Here is a 20,536-nt window from a genome sequence, read left to right on the forward strand (position 1 = left end):
TGCGGCATAAATCTTTTAGAATACGTCCATTTTGAAATATTATTTTGAAAAGAAACGTGATGAATATTAAATGTATGTCTTGGGTACATAAAAAAAAAAAAAAAAAAAATCCGTATTCCTTATTTACCTCAGTCGGACAAATGAATCAATACATAAAAAACATCTATTGTCTATCAAGGTAAACGTCTTTCCTTTAAAAAAAAAAAAGAAAAAAAAAAAGCAAATAAAATAAACTACAGGAAAATGTTAATTAAAATATAAACGATAGGCAATTGTAGTTTTGTATGTACAGTTTTTATTATTTGAATTGCCCCGTAAAGTGTCTCAGAGTTTTTTGAAAACCGCTACACAAATAAAATGTATTATTATTAATGAAATAGTTATTTTTGATAAACAACGCCCTATTTTTGATAAACAACGCCCTATTTTTGATAAACAACGCCCATTCAGCGTGCCGTGCCCGCCTTCCCGGAAGTTCGAGATAAGGCACGTTGCGTGACGTATTGGCGTTTGTGACTTGCGAAATATAGACACGAGAGGTGTTCGGTGAAAAACAAGCCGCCGTGGTGGAGGGTTTTTTACCCCCCGAGAATAGAACAGAAGCCCGGGATTGCCGAGCGGAGCTCTTCGGGAGGCGGCGGGTTGCGGAGCGCAAAGGAAGCTGTTCTGTCAGGAAAGTAAGTGGAAGCCGAGCCGGGGATTAGCAGTTAGCTCATGTTGTTGTTGGCTGTTTGTTTGTTTGTTTTACTGCTGTGTTCTTATCAGACGGACAACTGATATTTATGCCCTTCAGAAAAGCCCAAATTGCAGGTTAAAGTGCAACTGTTACGTGTGTATTTGCGAGATGTCGTCGTGTTCGTTGTCACGCCCTTGTTTTAACTTGTCCACAACTTGGGAGTAATTGACGCTCCAGAACTAAATTGTCCACAGTGTTTCAAACGGTGTGACCTCAGGTAAAAGCCACCCAGGAAAAATGCTTCAAGGTGTAGGAAATAATTATTGAGTCTGCATTCATTAAATATACAATTCTGGACGTGATTGGGTTTTTCTGATGTATGATCAACATCGCTTATTTATCGATTTCGTGCGATTGATCGCAGCGTGGAGATGACTGGGTGGTTATTGGATGACCGATTGTTTCCTATTTGATTTTTTTTTTTTTTTTTAACTGATTTGTTGTTCGTTATCATCGAAGAAAAGCCACATGTGCGGGTTTACCCCATTAATTATCCCGAGTGTCGTGGCTTCTCCTCAATTCCAGAGAAGCTTAAGCCACCCTTTAGATGAAGCATTGACAGCAACAAGATGCAAACAAATGAGATTTAAGATTTACTTTTGTTTACCAAGAAGATGAAGAATGGAAAGAAAAGAAAACCTTCCAGCATAGTTTTGCTTATGTATTATATAATGATAATACTATTTTCGTCCCCACTTTAAGAGGCCCCTAGTATAAGGACCATCGGCTTAAAGAAAGAAATCTGTTGTTGGAACAACAAAGAATCTCTTTACCGGTCTCCTTAAACAAAAAGCTATTGGAGACTCTGGAGGTCCTATACACGGCAGTCAAGAGAGAAAATTCCAAACAACAGTGGCCAAGTTGTTTTTTTTGCTTAGCAGTTTCCTATGGAATGATGAGTCATCAGCTCATGACACTATAGACGACGTGCACGCCATCAGCGTCAGGAAATTCGCTTGAGGTTGATCCACTCTCTCTTCCGCAGTGCTGCAGGCTGGAGGATGATCAGCAGTCAAGAGGAAGATGTAAGTGACTGGAAACTTCCCCTAAGTCCTGTGGGGGGGAAACACGTATATAATAATAACTTTCTTCTCTCCCTTTTTAAACTTCCCTCAATGAGGACCAATTGATGTACCTTAGATATAGGGGAAACTGGTTACAAAGAGACGGCACATGTCCTGTTGATGAACATTAATCAAATGTAGAGCTCAGAACATTAGTTTAACCACATACACACAGAATTATGTCAATATTTTATTTAAAAAGGAAAAATGGTGACTCCGTCTCTGTCCAGCAGGAGTTTGTGGCAGTGCGCGTCCAAGATCCTCGCGTTCAAAATGAAGGCTCCTGGAATTCATACGTGGATTATAAAATATTCCTTCATGTGAGTATGAACAATAACAACATTTGTTGCTCATTTTAAGGCAAAAATATGTATACACTATTATGGCTTTAATATCTCAGTTTTCTGCTGTACAATTTTCTAGTTTGTTGATTTAATTTTGGACACATAAGTTCTTGAGTGTCAATAGGGGATATTAAAGATATTATTTCGTGAGTAGCTTAACGAACTCAAGTCAGTAACTCAGGATGTGCTTCTTGGCCCTGTCAAGGATTAACTAAGCACTGAGAGCTGCATTAGAGGGATTCCTGTCATGATCAGGGCAACCTGCCTTCAGAAGTGCTGCATCAGCAGCAAGTTGCCATTCTTAGCTGCTGGTAGTGCTGACTCAGCTCAGATGACCTCACATGATCGCACACCATTTCACTATGGATAATCAATCTATATACTGTTCTACAACTCGAGTGGTTCTGATTGAAAAAAATGTGACCAAAAACGTAAAGCTTGTGTTTAGAGGAAGCTGTCAGTAACGGGGGTCATGTGAGTGTGGAGGAGTTTTTCAGTCGTGACTCGGCGACTTCTGTCGAACCTCCGTCATCTTCTCCTTTCATGGTAGCAAAACACCATGCAAATAGATGGTGACCCATCAGATGATGCGTGAGTGTAAATATCTGCGGACGGTGTCACAAGTCACCGGAACAAATCTGACATGTGACAGTGACTTTGTCTCGGCCTTTGAGGGCGACGTGTCACAGCTTATGTCCTCTTTGCATCAGACCAACAGCAAGGCCTTCACAGCCAAGACGTCCTGCGTGCGCCGGCGCTACAGCGAGTTTGCCTGGCTCAAAAAGAAGCTCCAGAAGAACTCCGGACTAGTGTAAGTTGCTGTGTTGTGACGTTTATTTTCCCCAAGACACGGCCTTCAACCGTCTTCACAGACTCGTCAAGCAGCTGAAGTTGAACTCGGCTCAGTGTCTCAGTACGGCAGCAGCAGCCAGTCGTCTCGACGTTCCGACACCAGTGGAACTCAGTGAAGCGAACCACTCGTGATCACGCAGTGGTCCCAGTTATGTCCACTACATTATTCTAACCCAGGGGTGCGCAAACCTTTTTGACTGGGTGGGCCACAATGGGTTCTAAAATTTGTCAGAGGGGCCGGAGCAGCAGCAGCAGATGGATGGAGTGTTTTGGTGACCCTCCTCATAGGAGGAAAAATATATCATGGGATGTGAAGAAAATGTGAAGCCCCACAGTATTTAGCTCTTTACTGAAATGACTGTTAAATATGAATATGGCTCCCGGGCCGTAGTTTGTCCATGGCAGTGTTAACCCCTGGCCAGGTTGCTGCTGCTCAACCCTGCAGGCAGCATCAGATGTCGTGTGGACTCTCCCTGGAGGAAGCCTGCGTTACGCCACTTCCAGTGAGCTTCTCATCCCACTTGTCCTTGCAGGCCCGTCCCAGACCTCCCCGGGAAGTCCCTCTTCTTCTTCAGCGATGAGGACTTTCTGGAGAGCCGCAGAAAGGGGCTTCAAGTCTTCTTGGATAAGTGAGTTTTTTATTACTATTTTTATTATTATTATTTGACAGTTAAACATGATGAGCTACAAACATTCAGAGTGCACTTACATCAGATTGGATGATCTTTTTCTTTCCCCTTGGCCCTGGCAGAGTGGTGCATATGACCGTGTGCCTGTCGGACAGTCAGCTCCACCTTTTCCTGCAGACACAGCTGCCTGTTGGTCACATTCAGGACTGCGTGCAGGGCCACACGCCCTACTCGGTGACCGACGCCATTCTGACCTACGCCTCGTCCAACCGGGGCTTCGCTCAGGCTCAGCAGGAAGATGAGTCCATGAAGGAGCACAGTTTGACCGTCTCGTACGAGTCGATGGAAAGGTATGAAACGTGTTGTGGCGCTCCGGATGCCATTCTGAAGGCGGCTTTTAGTTTTGAGTGAACTGATGTTGCTTTTTGTTGCTTCTGAAGTTGTGTGCGTAGAGGCAGAAACGGGGAGAGGCAGTCACATGTTTACAACAGCTCGGAAAATGATTCTCCACAACAGTTGATATCCGCAATGTTCCCAGCATATCAAAATTATTTTGTTTATTAGATTTATTTAGATGTTTGAAATTTTGAAATTAAAATGCTTGTTCTTGCTTTGCAGTCCACTTCCTCACCAACCTGGTCCTCCAACTGGAGAGCCTTCAAAGCCTGAGACGGATCTTCCAGAGGGCCAAGAGCAACTCTCTAATGATGACACAGAGGACCAAGAACGAGGGGAAAACTCCTTGATGAAGGTCATCCAGAAGGACAACCATCTAGCGGCCATCGTAGAAGATGGCGATCAGCCGAGAGGCGTCATCTTCTTCCTGGGTGACGGTCAGGAGGACGGCGAGAGTCGAAGCCATCTGATCCAGACGCCAGTGGACGTTCACTGCGGCGTAGAGACTGCTTTTCAGGTGGACAACGGGCAGGACGGCGAGTCTGACGAGGTGGCTTCCGTGAGAGGACGGATTGACGTGACATCAGATACTGTAGAGGAACAGACTGGTGGCCATCCAGACTCTGATGGACAGAGAAGTCCTCAGGAAGCCCATCTAGATGTGGACCTGTGTGTGGATTCTGTGGCAGTCTTAGATGCTGAGGGCAACCATGCTGAGAATTCACAACACGCTCTGCAAGATGTTTGCTCTGAGGTTCCAGAGAACCAAGGGGTGGTCAGCAGTCCAGAGGACATCAGGGACGTGGAGGAACAAATGGAACCAGAGGACGAGGAACGTATGAAGTCAGAGAGCAGAGAGACACCGGCACATGATCATGTCCAAATCGCTCCACGGGTAGAAGGCAGTAGTGACACTGACGTACAGCCCGGCCAAGAGCAGGCGGAACCGGAAGTTGACTCTGTTGGAAGCAAAGGTGAAAGCGACGAGGAGGGCGGCTCGCTTCACTCCTCCAACGAGAGCATCATGAAGGTGACCGACGAAGAAAGCATGTGCGACGAAGCCGAGGAGTCGATGAGGGAGGAGCTCGGCTTCGAGAAGTCCTCTTCCAAGGAGGAGCCGCTCTGGTCAGAAGGACCCAGCATCCTGGACCTGCACATCAACGGGTATCCCGAGGAACGAGACGGGGACGTGGCAGAGGGCGCCGAGCTCAGTGACTCTCAGGACGTGAACTCCACCGTCAAAGCTGCAGATCTGACTGAAAATAGTGACTTTAGCATTCTGGAGGCCAGCGACTCTCCGGGATTATCAGATACGAAATACATGGAGGAGGAAGGCCCGCTGCCAGCGGACTGTGCTGAGGTAGAGGCCTGTTAGTGGAGCGCCTACACACACTGCTGAGTCACTGGGGAGGGCTGCTGTGGACATACATATATAGGACATAGAAAAGTACATGTTGTACCTTCACACTGTGGGACACCAGAGGCATGAAACCACTGAAAACTAGCGTGTCAGTCACACTCTGTGCCCTAACTGCTATTTCCTGTCAACCTAAAAACAGCTTCTCCATTTCATTTTAAACACGTTTTTGACTTTATATTGAACGCTCCATTGACGGGCTCCTCAGTGAACAGCAGAGGGCGCCCACGACCACCACAGGGTAAATGCATCTTCAGGAGTCATGATTTTCTTTTGACCTGCCGCCTCACCCCACAAAAATAGGAATAGCATGGATAAAGAATGTGGTTTAAGACAGTGACACTAAGTAATTAAGTCAGCAGAGTCTCATCATTTTTGCAACAATTGTGAAAATGAATCAAGACAGCAGCCCTCGTAAAATATGCAAGTTTTTATAAGCCATTTGATCAAAGTGATTCACTCTAAATCAATATTTGTTTTTTTAATAGGAGTCATTTTTATTGTCACATTATGTTTTACAGCAGCTTTATTACCTTGATAGATTAACATGTCTCTTCAGTTCAACACTGGGCATTCATTTTTAGCACACAGATTTTAACTTATTTTTCCCGAGACGTGTCTCAACTGGTTGCACCAAATTTTCTTCATACACTACTGCCACTATTGAAATGCTATTTCAGAGCGTAGAGGTTTTTTTTTTTTTATTATTAAGGGGCCCACAGTGTTTTGGTGCCATCACACAAGGAAATGAGCCTCAACACTGATGCTGTGTTGAGGTGCGGGGTTTGTTTGTTTAATTGAGTGAGTTGCTTTTAATAGTTGATAAACTGAAGTTTTGCGGCCAAGCTCACCCTCCAACCTTCTCTTTTGAGAAATGCATCCGAGGGCAACGGTAACTGGAGCGCTGGTTTCCATGTCGACAAATAAAATGTCTGATTTTATTTTCAATAAATGGGTTTTCCCTCTTTACGTCTCAAATAATGTTATTTGTTCCCCTTTTCTTTTCTTTTTAAATGTCGGCCGTCCTTAACGTGTTGTCAAATGTCTGTTTGGATGCGTGAGCAATGCTGCCATCTAGTGGCTTCAACTCAAAGCTTTTGAACGGTTTGCTCAAGAAAATGGAAAATCAGCTGTCGGCAAATTGTCCACGACACAGAAAATGCAGGTGAAAGATTTAATACAAATTCATATTAAAATGATACTAATATTAATAACATGGACATTTAGCATACTGGTACTTCAGAAAAGTATAAAGAAATCAATTTAGTAATGAAGATTTTGTTTAGAAATGAAAAACCCCATCTTTAAATTAAAATACTGAACATTTTAGATGAACTTGTAGTGGCATTTTTTCATTCCTCTTGTAACAGTGAATTTAACCAGTGAAACTTGCAACATCAAGAACATTTTAAAAAAAAAAGAAAAAAAGCTGATCAACATCCATCCATTTTCAATACCCGCTTCTTCCTGCAGTCAGGGTCTCGGGGGTCTGCGGAGCCTCTCCCAGCTGTCATAGGGGTCGTCCTGGACAAGTGGCCAGTTCATCGCAGGGCCACATAGAGACAAATAACCATTCGCACTCAAACACAAATACTGGCAATTTAGAGTTTCCAATTCACCTCACACGCAAACTCCACACAGAAAGGCCTGGAATTGAACCTGCAACCTTCTTGCCGTGAGGTGACAACGCTAAGCACTGCGCCAATGTGTCGCCCACTGATCAACATGTTGTATTTCCTTGTCATTTTCTCTCTGATTAATCAACTCAGTGTTTGATTTGCATTAATGGACAGGGGGGAAAGCAGCACTGCACATTGTCGATAAGTACTGATGTCATTTGGAAAACAATCAGAAAGATCTGACAGGCCTGCGTGTGAAATTCATGGGCCGTTGTGTCGAGCAGCGTAGCAGCGTAGCTGTGGGAGAGAGAAAAAAAGAAAAGAAAGGAAACGCCATCAGAGAAACACGCATTAATAATTCAGCGTTGGTTCGGAGCCGAGCCCATCTGACAGTATTAAGGAATAATTTTCTTAAATAGGACAACTGACGCCGTAATCAGGCTTTTGTCGCCGCATATTTATTCCTGCCCATTGGCCCGTCGCTGGCGTTCAGATTGCCACGCTCGCCACTTCCTGCAGCCGGCAGACGCCATAAACGGCGGGTCAACGACTGAAAATACCTCGACGGCCATCGGGACGAGCACCAGGGGGACCGTTTGTGTGTATTAGGCCGCGGTAATGGTCCATAATGCTGATGACGGGGGGTGTAACCTCGGTACCTGTTGGAGCTCAGAGGATGTAGGCTGGGTGTAGGTAGTCCTTGGGGACGATGCCCACGGCGCCATTGAGCTCGCCGACCCACCAGCCGTGAATGTTGTACTCCTGGAACAAAAGTGCACAAATAAACAGCCTTGAGTGCCGGCGGGGGCAAGCCAACGCAACAGGACGGAGCGGCAATCTCCATCTTTCATTTGTCTCATAACGTGAAACATTAGGACACGTTGGGATGATTTGAGCAGCAATTACGAGAGGCCTTGCTACCTCTCAATGGCCGATTCAACCAATAATAAGACGGTTAAAAATGAGTTGACACTGTGTAAACTCAGCGGCGACGGCGGAGCGGCAGGCCTCGGCCAGGAGGGGCCGGAACCCTCCTGCTTTCCAGGCAGCCTCTGCTGCCATTGGCTCCAGGGGTTGAACGCCACGGTGAGGAGAAAACAAGCCAGTCAGTGCTATTGAGGCGAAAACCATTACAAACAACAGCAGAGCCCACTCTCAAGAGTTATGAGCTCAAGAGTTTCATTTCTGCTCTGTAATTACGAAGAAATACGCGTGTAGGTTTTGGTTCCACGTGTGGAAAATTTCACTGTTAAATGCGCGTTAAAGTGGAAAATCGTCCCAGTCTCCTAGCAACCACAAATCACACACCTTCAGGCCACTGAGACAGGTGGTGGAATCTCTGGAGATTGCTTCAGATCTTCGGAGGAGCCGCTTCAATTCAGTTAAATAACTTCACTGTAACTTCATTTGACGTTTTATAGACTTGATAGTGCGGAGTAAAAACAGCATTTGGGAGAAACAAATACAATTGTTTAAAATGTACACATGAAAATATCTCCATGCTATATAATGTGCCCACATTGCACGCGTTGAAGTTAAAATAAACCTGCTGGATATATTTTAAAATATATAGTTAAGACAAAACACATGAAAAAATGCACACAAATAAAATGTGTAAAAGAAAATGATCCTACTTTTATACTATATATAGAGGCATAGGGGAGGTTGTTCTCATATTTTTTCTCTCAACTAAACATTGTTAGAATTTTTACAAATTGATCATTTGAGGTGAAAATAACATCACATTTTGATCCAAAATGAAATTTTAAAATATGCTTTTTTGGGGGTTTTCAAAACATGTACAATTACATTCTTTCCACATGCATATTTCCTTCTTGAATACCAAAAGGCTTATTTGAGGAACCCAACCGCCACAGTGACCAGACGATGACAGAAGTTGGGCTCTAATTTGATGGAACGGAGGGATGCTGTCAATACAGCAGCCGGCCATTGGAGCGCAGCTACTCCTGCGTTATTCCCACTAAACACACACGCAAACATACAGAAACAGAAACGTGCACAGATGCGAGCCCCGTTTGGACGGCGAGGAAACCTGAAGGATTGTTTGGAAATTGACCAACGGGCCGTCTCAACTGTGTTTATACGGAACAAACAGGTTGACGGCATGAGCAGGCCGTCCAGCAGAACCCTGCTGGAGCGCTGCAGAGAGCGAGCGAGCCGGAGCGCGGCAGCGGAGCGCTTGGACCAGCCAGCGGCTTCATCCTGCTATGGAGAGCTGCATCAATGAAATGGTCTTTTTAGGGTCTCCCTTCAGACTGCAGCGGCAGAGAGCCGAGCGTGGGATAGCATGAGAGGAGAGACAGACGGACGAGTGGAGGGGGAGGTGTGTGTGTGTGTGTGTGTGTGTGTGTGTGTGGGGGGGGGGGGGGGGGGGGGGGGGTCGGAAAGAGGGAGCGAAACAGTTTTTCTCTCCCTCGGGGCCGTCGCAGCACTATTCCACCAGTCGTAGTGACAGAGAGTTTTATTTATCTCCGCGGCCCATCTGTGCAGTCAGTCTCGAATTCTCCCCGAGAAAGGTCTTTTGGATTATCAGCGCCGCCATTTTAATACGGGCTGCAACATCACAGAGTGGGCCGCCAATGGCGGCGGGAGTCTGTCAGGCGTGCAGAGTCCATCTTCCTCATACTTGAAATGGGTTCATCCAGAGTACACCTGCTGTAATGGGGACATTTCCACAGGCGGCGAGAGTGAATTATCCAAATGACAAAAAACTACGCTAACTCCTCAATGTCTCCCTTCCTTCTGTTTGTCCCCACCGACCCCTCCCCCACACCCCCCAAACCTTTTTGTTTGGTCGTAGACTCTTGATTTGTTTTTGTTTTTTGGAGCGATTTTGCATTTTATGCTCGGAGAGAGAGAGGTGGAGAGAGAGACAGAGAGACAGAGAGAGCGGGGGAGAGAGGGAGAGAGAGAGAGACAGAGAGAGGGGGAGAGAGGGAGAGAGAGAGGGAGAGAGAGAGAGAGGTAGAGAGAGAGACAGAGAGAGAGAGAGAGAGAGGGAGAGAGACAGAGACAGAGAGACAGAGAGAGAGAGAGAGAGAGAGAGAGAGAGAGAGAGAGACAGAGAGACAGAGAGAGAGATGCAAGGAGGCGTCTCTGGGCTTATTGTCGCTCAGTGAGTGATCAGACAAGTTGTTCCGCGTTTGCATCCTAAAATGAAGCACAATCAGAGCCAAGTAGCCCAGTAGCCCAGTCCAGGGAAACTTCTCCTCCTGGCTCATTAGCAAGACCAACTGCAATGTCTGCCAGTGTGTGTGTGTGTGTGTGTGTGTGTGTGTGTGTGTGTGTGTGAGTATCTGTATCAGTGTGTGTGTGTGTGTGTGTGTGTGTGTGTGTGTGTGTGTGTGTGTATCAGTTTGTGTGTGTGTGTGTGAGTGATGGTGTTTGTGTCTGTATCAATGTGTGTGTGTGTGTGTGTATTAGTGTGTGTGTGTGTGTGTGATGGTGTGTGTGTGTGTCTGTATCAGTGTGTGTGTGTCTGTATCAGTTTGTGTGTGTGTGTGTGATGGTGTTTGTGTCTGTATTAGTGTGTGTGTGTGTGTATGTGTGTGTGCGTGCGTGTGTGCGTGTGTCTGGTTCAGTGTGTGTGTGTGTGTGTGTGTGTGTGTGTGTGTGTGTGTGTGTGTGTTTGTCTGTGTGTGTTTGGTGACACACATCACATTTGTGTTTGCTGTAGCCTGGATGCAGATCAGCTCAGCGTTGTGTGTGTGTGGATGTGTGGATGTGTGTGTGTTTGGGTGTGTGTGTGTGTGTGTGCACATATTGCAACAGTGTTTGCTGCAGCCTGGATGCAGATCAGCTCAGTGCTGTGTGTGTGTGTGTGTGTGTGTGTGTGTGTGTGTGTGTGTGTGTGCTGGGCGGAGCGGAACAGCACCGTGCGGCGGCGGCCGCGCTGACTCGTTGACCTCCCGGTGACTCCTCTCCTCCGCCGAGGGAGCGGAGCGAGGGATGAGGGTGGGCGGGGCCGAGCATCCAGAGCGGGTCGCCATGGCAACACCTGCAGTGTACCAGCACAATCGTTTATTTACCACTCAGGGGGCTGGCTAATGGTGGCGTTCTGATGGCCCCATCGCTCAACGCTTTTCCCTTTTTTTCCCTTCGCCCCGACGCGGAAGGACGGATTGACAGGCGGCCGGGACCGAGACGAGCTGGAAGGTGAGTCGTGGATGGATGGACGCGGGCGGAGGGAGAGACAAACGGTCGGGGTGGGTGGAGGAGGTGGTCGGAGGGGTGGATGTCGCTTCACAAACACACGCCGACTCTCCTTTTCATCGCCAAAACCTCGAAACCAGCTGTTTTTTAATCTTTGTGACCTGCATCTTCTCCTCCTTTTCCTCTACCTCTCTCCCTCTCTCTCTCTCACTAACACACACGCTCGCTCGCTCGTGCACACAATCCCAAATGCATACAAACTAGGGGGGGAGTGCTAATAAGCCTGACACATGAGGCATCTCTCCTCGGCCACCAGCTGACTGAGGCAGGCCTTGGGCGTGATGGAGCGCAGGAAGTCTCTCATTGCCCCGCCGCTGAACCCGCCGCCTGGGTGTTACAACCCTCCCCCGCCCCCTTCCTCCTCCTCCTCCTCCCTCCCACCCTATCAACCCCCCCTCCTCCTTTTCCCCTTTCTATCCCCCCCTTCTTCCTATCTCTCCTGAAGCCACTCGCATCCTCAACCCTCCTCCTCCTCCTCCTCCTCCTCCTGCTCCTAGACTTGCAGGGTTGTACTGCAGCTCTCGGGAACATGGCCGGCGCTGGCCGCGCACAAGTCGATGATTTGTAAACTGTTATTGGGTTAGCAGCCCCTCACCCCCACGCCGATGACTTGATAACACCAGAAATTGTCCACTGTGGTGGAGGGGAGAGCCGTGCCAAAAGAGGTGCCGGCGAAACCCTTCGCAGACACGTGCGCAAACCCGAGAGCGAAAGCGAAACGGCTACTCGGTGTCCGTTCTGTTCTTTTTGTTTTGTTTGGTTTTTTTCTTCCGTCCTTTCAAGTGGGCTTTTAATTAAATCAGCGGATTGGCTTCAAATTGGAGACATGACGGAGCGCGAGCAAACGCTTGAAAATATCTCGGGGACGACGATGAGATTTAATAAAAACCAAAAGCCTATTCGCTCCTTTCTAACGCACGCCTGGGATTCACAATAGCTCCTTAACTTAATAGCAATTTAAAGTGGATTTGTGTATGCCACTGAGTGTCTGTAATGATGGCTGTTTACGCCGCCCCTCATTTATAATAATTAAACAGAATGGATTGTGGGTGGTGGTGGTGGTGGTGGTGGTGTGTGTGTGTGTGTGTGTGTGTGTGTGTGTGTGTGTGGGGTGGGGGGCAGCTCGGACCGCAGTCCCGGGCTATTGGCTGGGGCTGAATAATGACCTACTGTAGTTGACCGGGGGATGACCGCTGCCTCCTGCGTGACCCCGAACCCCAGACTCACCCCCTGCTACTTTGGGTGGTAAATAGGATGTCCCCCCCACCCCCAGTCTAAAGCGTCTTGGTGTCTATGGCTACAATAGCAGCTCGGGGTCTTTAAAATTGGGTAGGGGTGGCGATGGGGGGGTGACAGAGGGAAGGAGAAAGGAGAAGGGGAGACAAAAGAATAAAGGGATTGACGCTCTTGTGTTTCTCTTGCTTGACTTTTCCCATCCGATTGTTTGTCCAATTCCCCCCCCCCTTTCTTTCACAGCTGCATTCAGTCAGAGTGACGTGTGGCCAGCGGGTGTGTTGAACATGGAAACACACTGTTATGAGACTAGGGAAGGAACAATCGTGATGGAGGAAAAGCAGGGAGAAAGATTTTTAAATGTTCAAAATCAGAACGGAGGGCGTTTTAAGGAAAAACAAAATAAACGCACGGACGCCTGAAGGACGTCACACTGTCGCGCTGCGGGCGCCTGAAAGGAAACGGCCACAAGGTGTCAGTGGTGTCCACGTTCTCAGGGCCTCTAAACGAGCAGCTGCAGCTCGACGCCTTGGTTTGGGAGGCGAATCCTGATTGGCCAGCTCTCTGGATTTTAGGTTGGGGGAGGAAGAGGAGGAGTGCTTGCAGGGAGGGAGGGAGGGAGCGAGGAAGGGAGGAAGAGGTGGCAGGCAGCGGCGCTCGCCAGAGTTTTAAGGACCCTGGATGGCTTTCACGCCATAAATCTCCAGCCACTCCATCTCCGCCGTTCTCCATGAGTGCCTGTGGGAATACAGGAATGTGACAGCTGACCTGTGGAGGCCGGCCGCGGCTCTTTTTTTGCTTTCTTTTGTAGCCTGACATCAATTTAAAAAAAAAGGGGGGGGGGGGGTGTTGCGCCGGACGTGGCCGACAGCGCACACGACAGGGAAATGCCAACCTGGTCGAAAGTGACGCCAGATGATAGCAACACATTTATATATCACACGCAGAGACGCAGGAGAAATGCACGCGGGTAGTGTCAACAATTTCAATCGAGCTTAGGAAGGTCTGAGCGGACTGGTGGAAAATAATATAAATAATAAAATGAAGAAAATCACAAATAGTGTTTGTGATTTTACACAGTAAAATGTCGAAGCGCGGCCATAATGCGCATTATGGAAGGGTGGTGTCAGTTTGTGGGGGGTGGGGGTTACACGCGCTCAGGAATGAAACGCCACGGCGGGAAGGCGCGAGACGGATTTCCCGCCGTGTTCGGAACTCGTGCATCAGCTCGACGCGCGTCAGGCGCCGCTGCAGCCGGCTGCATGTGCCGCCAGATTAATTCTCGCCGACTAATGCGAATTGGTGCGAGTCGCGAGTTTCCTGATGTATTTGCTTTGTCGGAGATGAACAGATGTATAAGGCGCGCGGCTGCCGACCAGGGCGGGAGGATGCGGGGGAGGGGGGAATACACAAATACAGTAAAAACGCGCCACTTTACAGTAAGCGAGAGATCGATAATGATGGATGAGGCGCTTTTATACAATCGGCATGTTCTGCTCAGTTCACGGCCATATGACACCGCAGCAGCCTGCGGCGATCCCCGCACAGCCCCGCACCTCAGCAGTCAATCACGCAAGCAGCAGCTTTAAAAATAACAGTTTGTTAGCGCCATTGATTTAGCACTTAGAGCGTGTCCTTATTACCTTGTAATTATGGTCAGTGTTGACATAACAGCGCAGACAAGCGGGGCCTCCCACCCTGCGCCACTGAATTTATGGACCCCTGCTTTTATTAGGGCCATTTTGTGCGTCTGGGTCCTGAGCTAAGCGACAGTCTTGAGTTCTAGCCAAGGGCCCGTATTTCACCGGTGGAGGTCAGGGTTCTCAGGATTCCCCCCGCCCCGCTGCATGGCCTGGCCTGGCCTGGCCTGGCCTGGCTGCAGTGTGAAGTCGGGAGACGGCGGGGAAGCCCTCCTCTCCCTCCCTCTCCCTCCCTCCCCCTCCTTCCTTCCTTCCCCCGGGGGCTCGTTAAAACAAATAGCCGATTACAGGCTATAATGCAAATAATGCTATTCAACGAGGGGAAATGTGGCGCTCGGAGGACGCAAGATGGGAAATGGATGCAGTGGGGTTGCCACAGGAAGTCTGTAATAATTACATCCACTTTATGAGAGAAGTGTGGGGAGGCTGACTACCGCATGTGCTACCCTGTTCTGCTCCCCCGGCCATGCCTTCAGATCATGCCAGACTGTCCAAATGGCTGCAAAATAATACATTCAGTCCAAAGATAAACAGCAGTGCAGCAAGTCAGATGCACAGTGGTGTCTTTTGCGACCAAAAATCAGCCTTTACAGTGAACTGCACACGGACGAGGCAACACAGAAAGTGCAGTTCGCACCACTGTGCACACCAAAAAAACCCTAAAGTGAAGTGCGACAGACAGGAAGCCCGCTCCTTCACTTCAGGAAGCCGTTGCCGTCGCACCGTGGACCTGCATCACACCTCAGCCAGTTGTGCTGTGAAAGCAGAAAGCGCAGTGCAACTCAGCTTCTCGTCTTTCTGCACAAGCAGGTCGTGGTGGAAAGCTGACGTCGCCGCGGCACGAGCCAACAGCTCGGCCACTGCATCCAGGACGTTACCTGCATCGTTCCCACAGCAGCAGAAAGGAGCAGGCGTCCGTCTGCGCAATGCAATCCCGCACGAACCACAGAAGGAAGCCGCGTGTCAAATGAGTCCGACTCCAGAAGGTGAAAAATGTTTTATCCCGTCATTCTGTCAAAATCCAATCCCCATTCTGCCAAGCCGTGCACCTTGTTTGACATGGCAGCACTGGTGGAAAATGTTAAAATTCCAGACGGCGACCTCTTTTCAAAAGCAGTATAGGAGTCATTTGTACCGGATGCTCTCTCCCTTTAGAAGAGGAAAGAGGCTTCTGAAGCTGTGACTTTTGTTGACTTTACATGCAGCAATCCTGCAAGAAGCACCACATCTCCACTCAAGAGTTGATTTAAATCACCTCGTGGAGCTTTACTGTCGCATGCACCTCCACTGTGGATTCTTTTTTTTTTTTCATGGTTGCTCCTCCACCTTAAAACTCCCTCTTGCACGGCTGCCGAGAGTGATGTACGTCATTAAGATGTTGTGTAATTCTCCAGGCGAAAGCCGCTTCCAACCCGGACTGGGTTTGCCTTGGAGGTCTTTAGTTAGCAGGAACCTGAGCCGCACAATGAAAAGTTAAACGACAGGCAGGGCTGAGGTTGTTCCAGGCAAATCCCCTTTGCTCGCCCCCCCCCCCCCGGCTCCGAGGATGTTGCCTTTGTCATCGGGCTGTGAAAAATGGACACGGCTGTTTTGACATTTTCCCCTATCAAGCGGCACACACACAGACAGAGGAGGCTGGCATCTCATTAATCTGCCCGCCGGGGGGGAAGCACAATTAAAGGTCCATCTTCTGTGAAGGGCATATTTCACCTATATCACATCTGTTGTTAAAAACAAAAGGCTCATTTTTGGCAGTTTATCGGCTGAAATCTCTGTAATTTAGTATTGGAAAAATTTATAAAAAGAAGAAATTTATAATAAAATTATAAATCACCAGTTTAGAAGATTAAAAAAAAATATTTGGTTAAATTTCTAAATCGTATCCACATCACCAACGAAAAGTGGAATATTTTCTAATTTCTTTCTCCCTCTGCTGTTTAGATAATTTAACGCACAAAAAAAAACAACATGATGATTCAATCTCAGGCCAACCAATAGCAACAGTTTAGGAACAAATCCCTGCACGCAGCACAGTCAAAGTGCCTGCATTACAGGCCATTGATTTCCAGTAGGGTGGCTCTTCACTGGTAGACACTGTGCGTGTAACGACGAGGCGAGCGGCATAAAACACGGGGAAATAGATTGAAAGAAAAGAGCTGAGACGCGGGACGGCTCCACCTGCAGTTTGTGTCAAACACAGCGGCGGAGCTTCGCATGGCTGCCTGCTCAATTAACCCCTGAGATAGAGGCTCCGTAATGAACAACAGCACCATTACGCAGCGCCATGAATGGCACTTCACCCTGGTGGCCCTGGGAAAAAAAACTGGAAAAACGCAGCAGCAGCGGTGCTGTGGCGCTGCGGCGGGCACCTCGCCGCTGCATGCAGATACAAGCGCTTTCTAACAGAGGGGTTTAGATGTGGGGAACATTAGCGTGTTTAGAGGAGCAAATTAGAACTAAGTGATGACTGGGGCTGCTGTTGTTTAACCCTTTCACATTTTGGATTGGTTTTTCTTTCCCATTTCCCTCATAATCAACTGTAATTACTGAAGGTTTGGATGCAATCTAGAATGGTTCACCTTGTAGATGTTTGATATTAGACGTGTGACTATTTAAGCTTTTTTGAAGGGATCAGGACAGAGTGATCCCAATTGGAAATACATACAAGAAAAAAAACAAACAAAAAAAATATATTGTTTGTTTGTTTGTTTTTTCCACGGATGTTTCTTGCAGACCTTGCTGATGATGTAGACGAGGTCTCCTCTCTGGAAGTCCAGCTCGTCAGCCTCGTCAGCCGTGCAGTCCCATAAGCACTGATAGTAGTTGGCGTAATCTGTTGACCAAGCTGAGTGTGAGACGGAGGAGCACAGATTTGAACGCTTAGAAAAACGCAACATCTCTTTGCCCAACGTGAGCTACTAGAGGTGGTGATGAGGTCCCGACCTTGCACGCTGTTTCCATCAGCGCCCTCATCCGTCGCGTTGAGAAAATCCTCCTCTGCACAAACAAAGCAGGGCAATGACTCAACATGGACAGCATTAAATACCTGCTTAACACTAAAAAACATTTATGAGAAAAAAAATGTTTATTAGGTGAAATTTAAATAAAATAATGCATCAGTGAGGTTATTGCTCTCTCACACAAACTGAATGATGAAACTAAAGGTTTATTCCATGAATTAACCTTTCCTGTGGCATCGGCGCTGCTTTTTTGCCTCCTCGTGTTTCAATGCACATTTCAAACTTCATCTCAATTTTCAGACGCTCATCTTTGCGGCGGAGGCGGTCGTGCCATTGAGCGCGGGGGCGTGGCAGCCGGTGGTCTGAGGGCTGACACAGTAATACGGCCGTCCTCCGTCTCTCACATCCATCCTGGACGGAGGCCAAGTGACAGCAACGCTACGCTACGGCAACATTATCCGCCCTCCAGCACAACCTGCACCTCTGCTTCCAGGAAGACGGAGGCGCGCAGACGCACGCGCGCCTGCACGCGCACGCACACACGGCAGGTGTCCGTGCAGATCGTGTGTGCCGCATCTGAAAATGCTCAAGTGGATCTTTCTCACCTCTGTCTCCCCTTTAAATACAACCAGAGGGGGAAGAAATGGGGGAAGAAGACTTTTTTTAAATGAGAGATTTGAAAAAAGTAAACGCTGAGAATATTCATCAAAATGGAAAAAGGAAGAGAAATGCTTGGGAGTGTTGTTCACAATGGCTCCAGCATAAGTTAGCCGCTCCTGCACAAAGCTGAATCTTTCAGTCAGGAAGCCGCTGATATGGAGCAATGTTTTCTGTAACGGAATGATTTCATTTTCCACAGAAAAAAAATCTGTCTGCAGCACCAGAGATGATACCACCGTCTTTCTGCATCCAACAGAAAACAAGCAAGCTCACTGAGCAAAAATATTGTTCTGCATTTTTGCTGAATAAATCAAACATTTTGAAGCAAACTCCTATTATTTCCCCCATATTTTATGCAAAACAAGTCAGCATAAATGATTGCGCTCGACATTTATTTATAAAAGCTGTGAAAATTTCGCAGTTGCAAGCCTGGCAAGTCTAAATAACCCTAAATGACTAACAATTGAAGAGCTCATAATCGCTGCTGTGTGGAAGCTGTGAAGGAACAGAGCGGAGGTGCCACGTGATTGATAAGTGGAGGGGGGGGTGAGAAAGTGAAGGAAAGAGCCTGTCATTTGATATGCCATCTGTGGTCAGAGTCTGTAGCTCTTCCCAGATGGCTTTGAACGGCGGCGTGACAGTCTGAAGAGTGATTTGGCTTTCGCCAGTGATTTTGGCAAAGGTAATGTACTCACTGAGTGAAACTGAATCTTGATGTATCTTATTAAAGAGAAAGAGTGATGGACGACGGCCCTGAGAAGATCACATCTCCCCTTTTGTCCTTCCCAGGATCTTGTAGCCACACGACACATGGGATGGGATAGGATGGGATGGGATGGGATGGGATGACCCCCCCCCCACCCCCCCGGCCCCCCCGGCCCCCCCGGCCCACCCACCACCGCGTCATCAACCCACCCTGCTCTCAGCTCCCACTCCCTCTCTCTCTCTCTCTCTCACACACACACGTTTCGCAGCCTCTTGTAAGATCCTCTATTAAAACTTTAATCTCTATTGAAGACGTGACATTAAGAACTCGAAGACTATTTTAAGCAGGGGACAGATGCACTTTTTTTTCACTCCCTTTCAACTAATTTGCTGTTGCCAGGCGATTTTTGCCAAAAAACTCTCGGCTTCACAATTGAATTGTGGGCTATTTGTTGCCTGGCAACATTAGCTAATTTGACAGAGCTTTACGGAGCCGCATAGCTCTCACTGACTACAACAACAACGCTGTTTTGTTTTTTTGGATTTTTTTACCCTGTGTGTGTTAAGCAGCAGAGGAAGTGCGAGCCAAACCTCAATACTGACACATTTATTGGTGGCTGCTTGATTTAAAGTGGTCACTGTAGGTGGAGGAGCAACAAACCTTTTGGGCCAGGCTCTGTGTGTGTGTGCGTGTGTGCGTGTTGCACTCTAACCACACCCTCATACCTGGCAGCACCTCGTAGATGTCCTCGTCTTCCTCGTCGCCCGTGTCCAAGCCGGGGACGGGGTGAGGCAGAGGAGGGCCCGACAACTGTTCGATGTCATCGTAGGGCTCCTCTTCCTCCTCCTCCTCCTCCAGGATGAGGCTGGAGCTGAGATCTGAGCACCAAAGACATGCATTAGCGGTCAAAGTGAGAGAAACGATGCGCCTGTGAGGCGAGGACTCGGGTGGATGGCAGCGTTGTAGAACGCCACGCCGCGGGCTTGACGCACGGCTGTAAATAATTATTTTCATCATCTAACCCCGCGCACAGGCTCCCGTCCTTAATAAGCTGCAGCACCAAAAATAGTGAAAACGGTTATTTTAGAGGCGAAAGTGAACCAGTGAAATGTTTAGTGGGGCTACTAGCACTTGCAATATAAAAGGCAGGAGCGGCTTAATTAACAGCCTAAATGAAGCCCTGAAGAGCGTTTTAGCGCCGCTGGAACCTGGAGACAAACAGCGATGCCGAGTTCAGCCGCAGCACTGCGGATGGAACGCCCTGATGGACCCTGACGCACCTTAACGTCTCCTCTCTAATCTTAAGGGCTCCCCCGCACATCTAATGACTTATTGGCTCAGCGTTACATTTTCTTTCGACGCCTTCACAGCTCCGTAACCGTTATCGCGGTCGGTTATTTTCATATTTCATTGCATTACGTGCTTATTATTTAATTTTGCCTTCTGAGAATAATCCAAATGAATTGAGTTATTCTGCCTTTTATCGCACCTTAAAGTCATTCTAATGTTTCTCCTGCCAATGTGAAGCACTTAGCATTGCCTCGGTATTTAAAATATGCAGCATGAATAAGGATCCCACTCGTTGCCTGGTGATAAAGACACATCCCATATGGTGCGTGCCTTTTGGTTGAGTGTGTGTGTGTGTGTGTGTGTGTGTGTGTGTGTGCGTGTGTGTGCGTGCATACCCTGCATGCATCGCTACATTAAAAAAAAAATAGGAGAAAAAGAGTGAAAGAGAGGAGTCGCACTTGCTGCAAGGAGAATTTTACCGGCAAGCACTCATCGTCGTGCCCCGGATCAATCTGCACGTAGCAGCGAGACTGCGCTGAGAGGAAGTGCGACACGCTGCAGAGTGTCCGTTACTTCCCGCAAGCCGGTGGGCCGGACCCGAGCCCGTTTTAGAGAAGTCTGGGCGCGAGGGCCGGCTCAGACGGAGGAGCCGTCTCATTGCGGGCGACGGGCCACTGCAACAAGGGGTATCAGGTCC

The 20,536-nt window shown here is 48.0% G+C and overlaps 2 protein-coding genes across 4 annotated transcripts in view; one reads left to right on the top strand and one right to left on the bottom strand.

Moving 5' to 3' along the window:
* The first annotated feature begins 443 nt into the window (after nucleotides 1-443).
* snx11 (sorting nexin 11) lies at nucleotides 444-6,403 on the top strand. Its single transcript, XM_076034916.1, has 7 exons — nucleotides 444-677; nucleotides 1,722-1,761; nucleotides 2,034-2,120; nucleotides 2,855-2,955; nucleotides 3,530-3,625; nucleotides 3,748-3,975; nucleotides 4,244-6,403. The coding sequence occupies exons 2-7, from the start codon at nucleotides 1,738-1,740 to the stop codon at nucleotides 5,394-5,396; spliced, it is 1,689 nt and encodes a 562-aa protein (XP_075891031.1). The 5' UTR covers nucleotides 444-677; nucleotides 1,722-1,737; the 3' UTR covers nucleotides 5,397-6,403.
* Nucleotides 5,911-20,536, bottom strand: part of skap1 (src kinase associated phosphoprotein 1) — a 31,477-nt gene continuing 16,851 nt past the window's right edge. The window contains exons 9-13 of one of the 3 annotated variants that reach the window (XM_076034919.1): nucleotides 19,275-19,427; nucleotides 17,167-17,220; nucleotides 16,959-17,056; nucleotides 7,717-7,819; nucleotides 5,911-7,346 (exon numbers count right to left, since the gene is read on the bottom strand). In XM_076034919.1, the coding sequence (XP_075891034.1) occupies nucleotides 7,727-7,819; nucleotides 16,959-17,056; nucleotides 17,167-17,220; nucleotides 19,275-19,427 (398 nt within the window). In that variant the 3' untranslated portion in view covers nucleotides 5,911-7,346; nucleotides 7,717-7,726. Of the gene's footprint in view, nucleotides 7,355-7,716; nucleotides 7,820-16,958; nucleotides 17,069-17,166; nucleotides 17,221-19,274; nucleotides 19,428-20,536 lie in introns of all 3 variants that reach the window. The other 2 variants (XM_076034918.1, XM_076034917.1) reach the window with 2 other exon arrangements.

Source organism: Nelusetta ayraudi, unplaced genomic scaffold, assembly GCF_046127955.1.
Source record: "Nelusetta ayraudi isolate G7.1 ecotype Tasmania unplaced genomic scaffold, CSIRO-AGI_Nayr_v1 ptg000042l, whole genome shotgun sequence".
In the NCBI taxonomy this organism is placed as follows: Eukaryota; Metazoa; Chordata; class Actinopteri; order Tetraodontiformes; family Monacanthidae; genus Nelusetta; species Nelusetta ayraudi.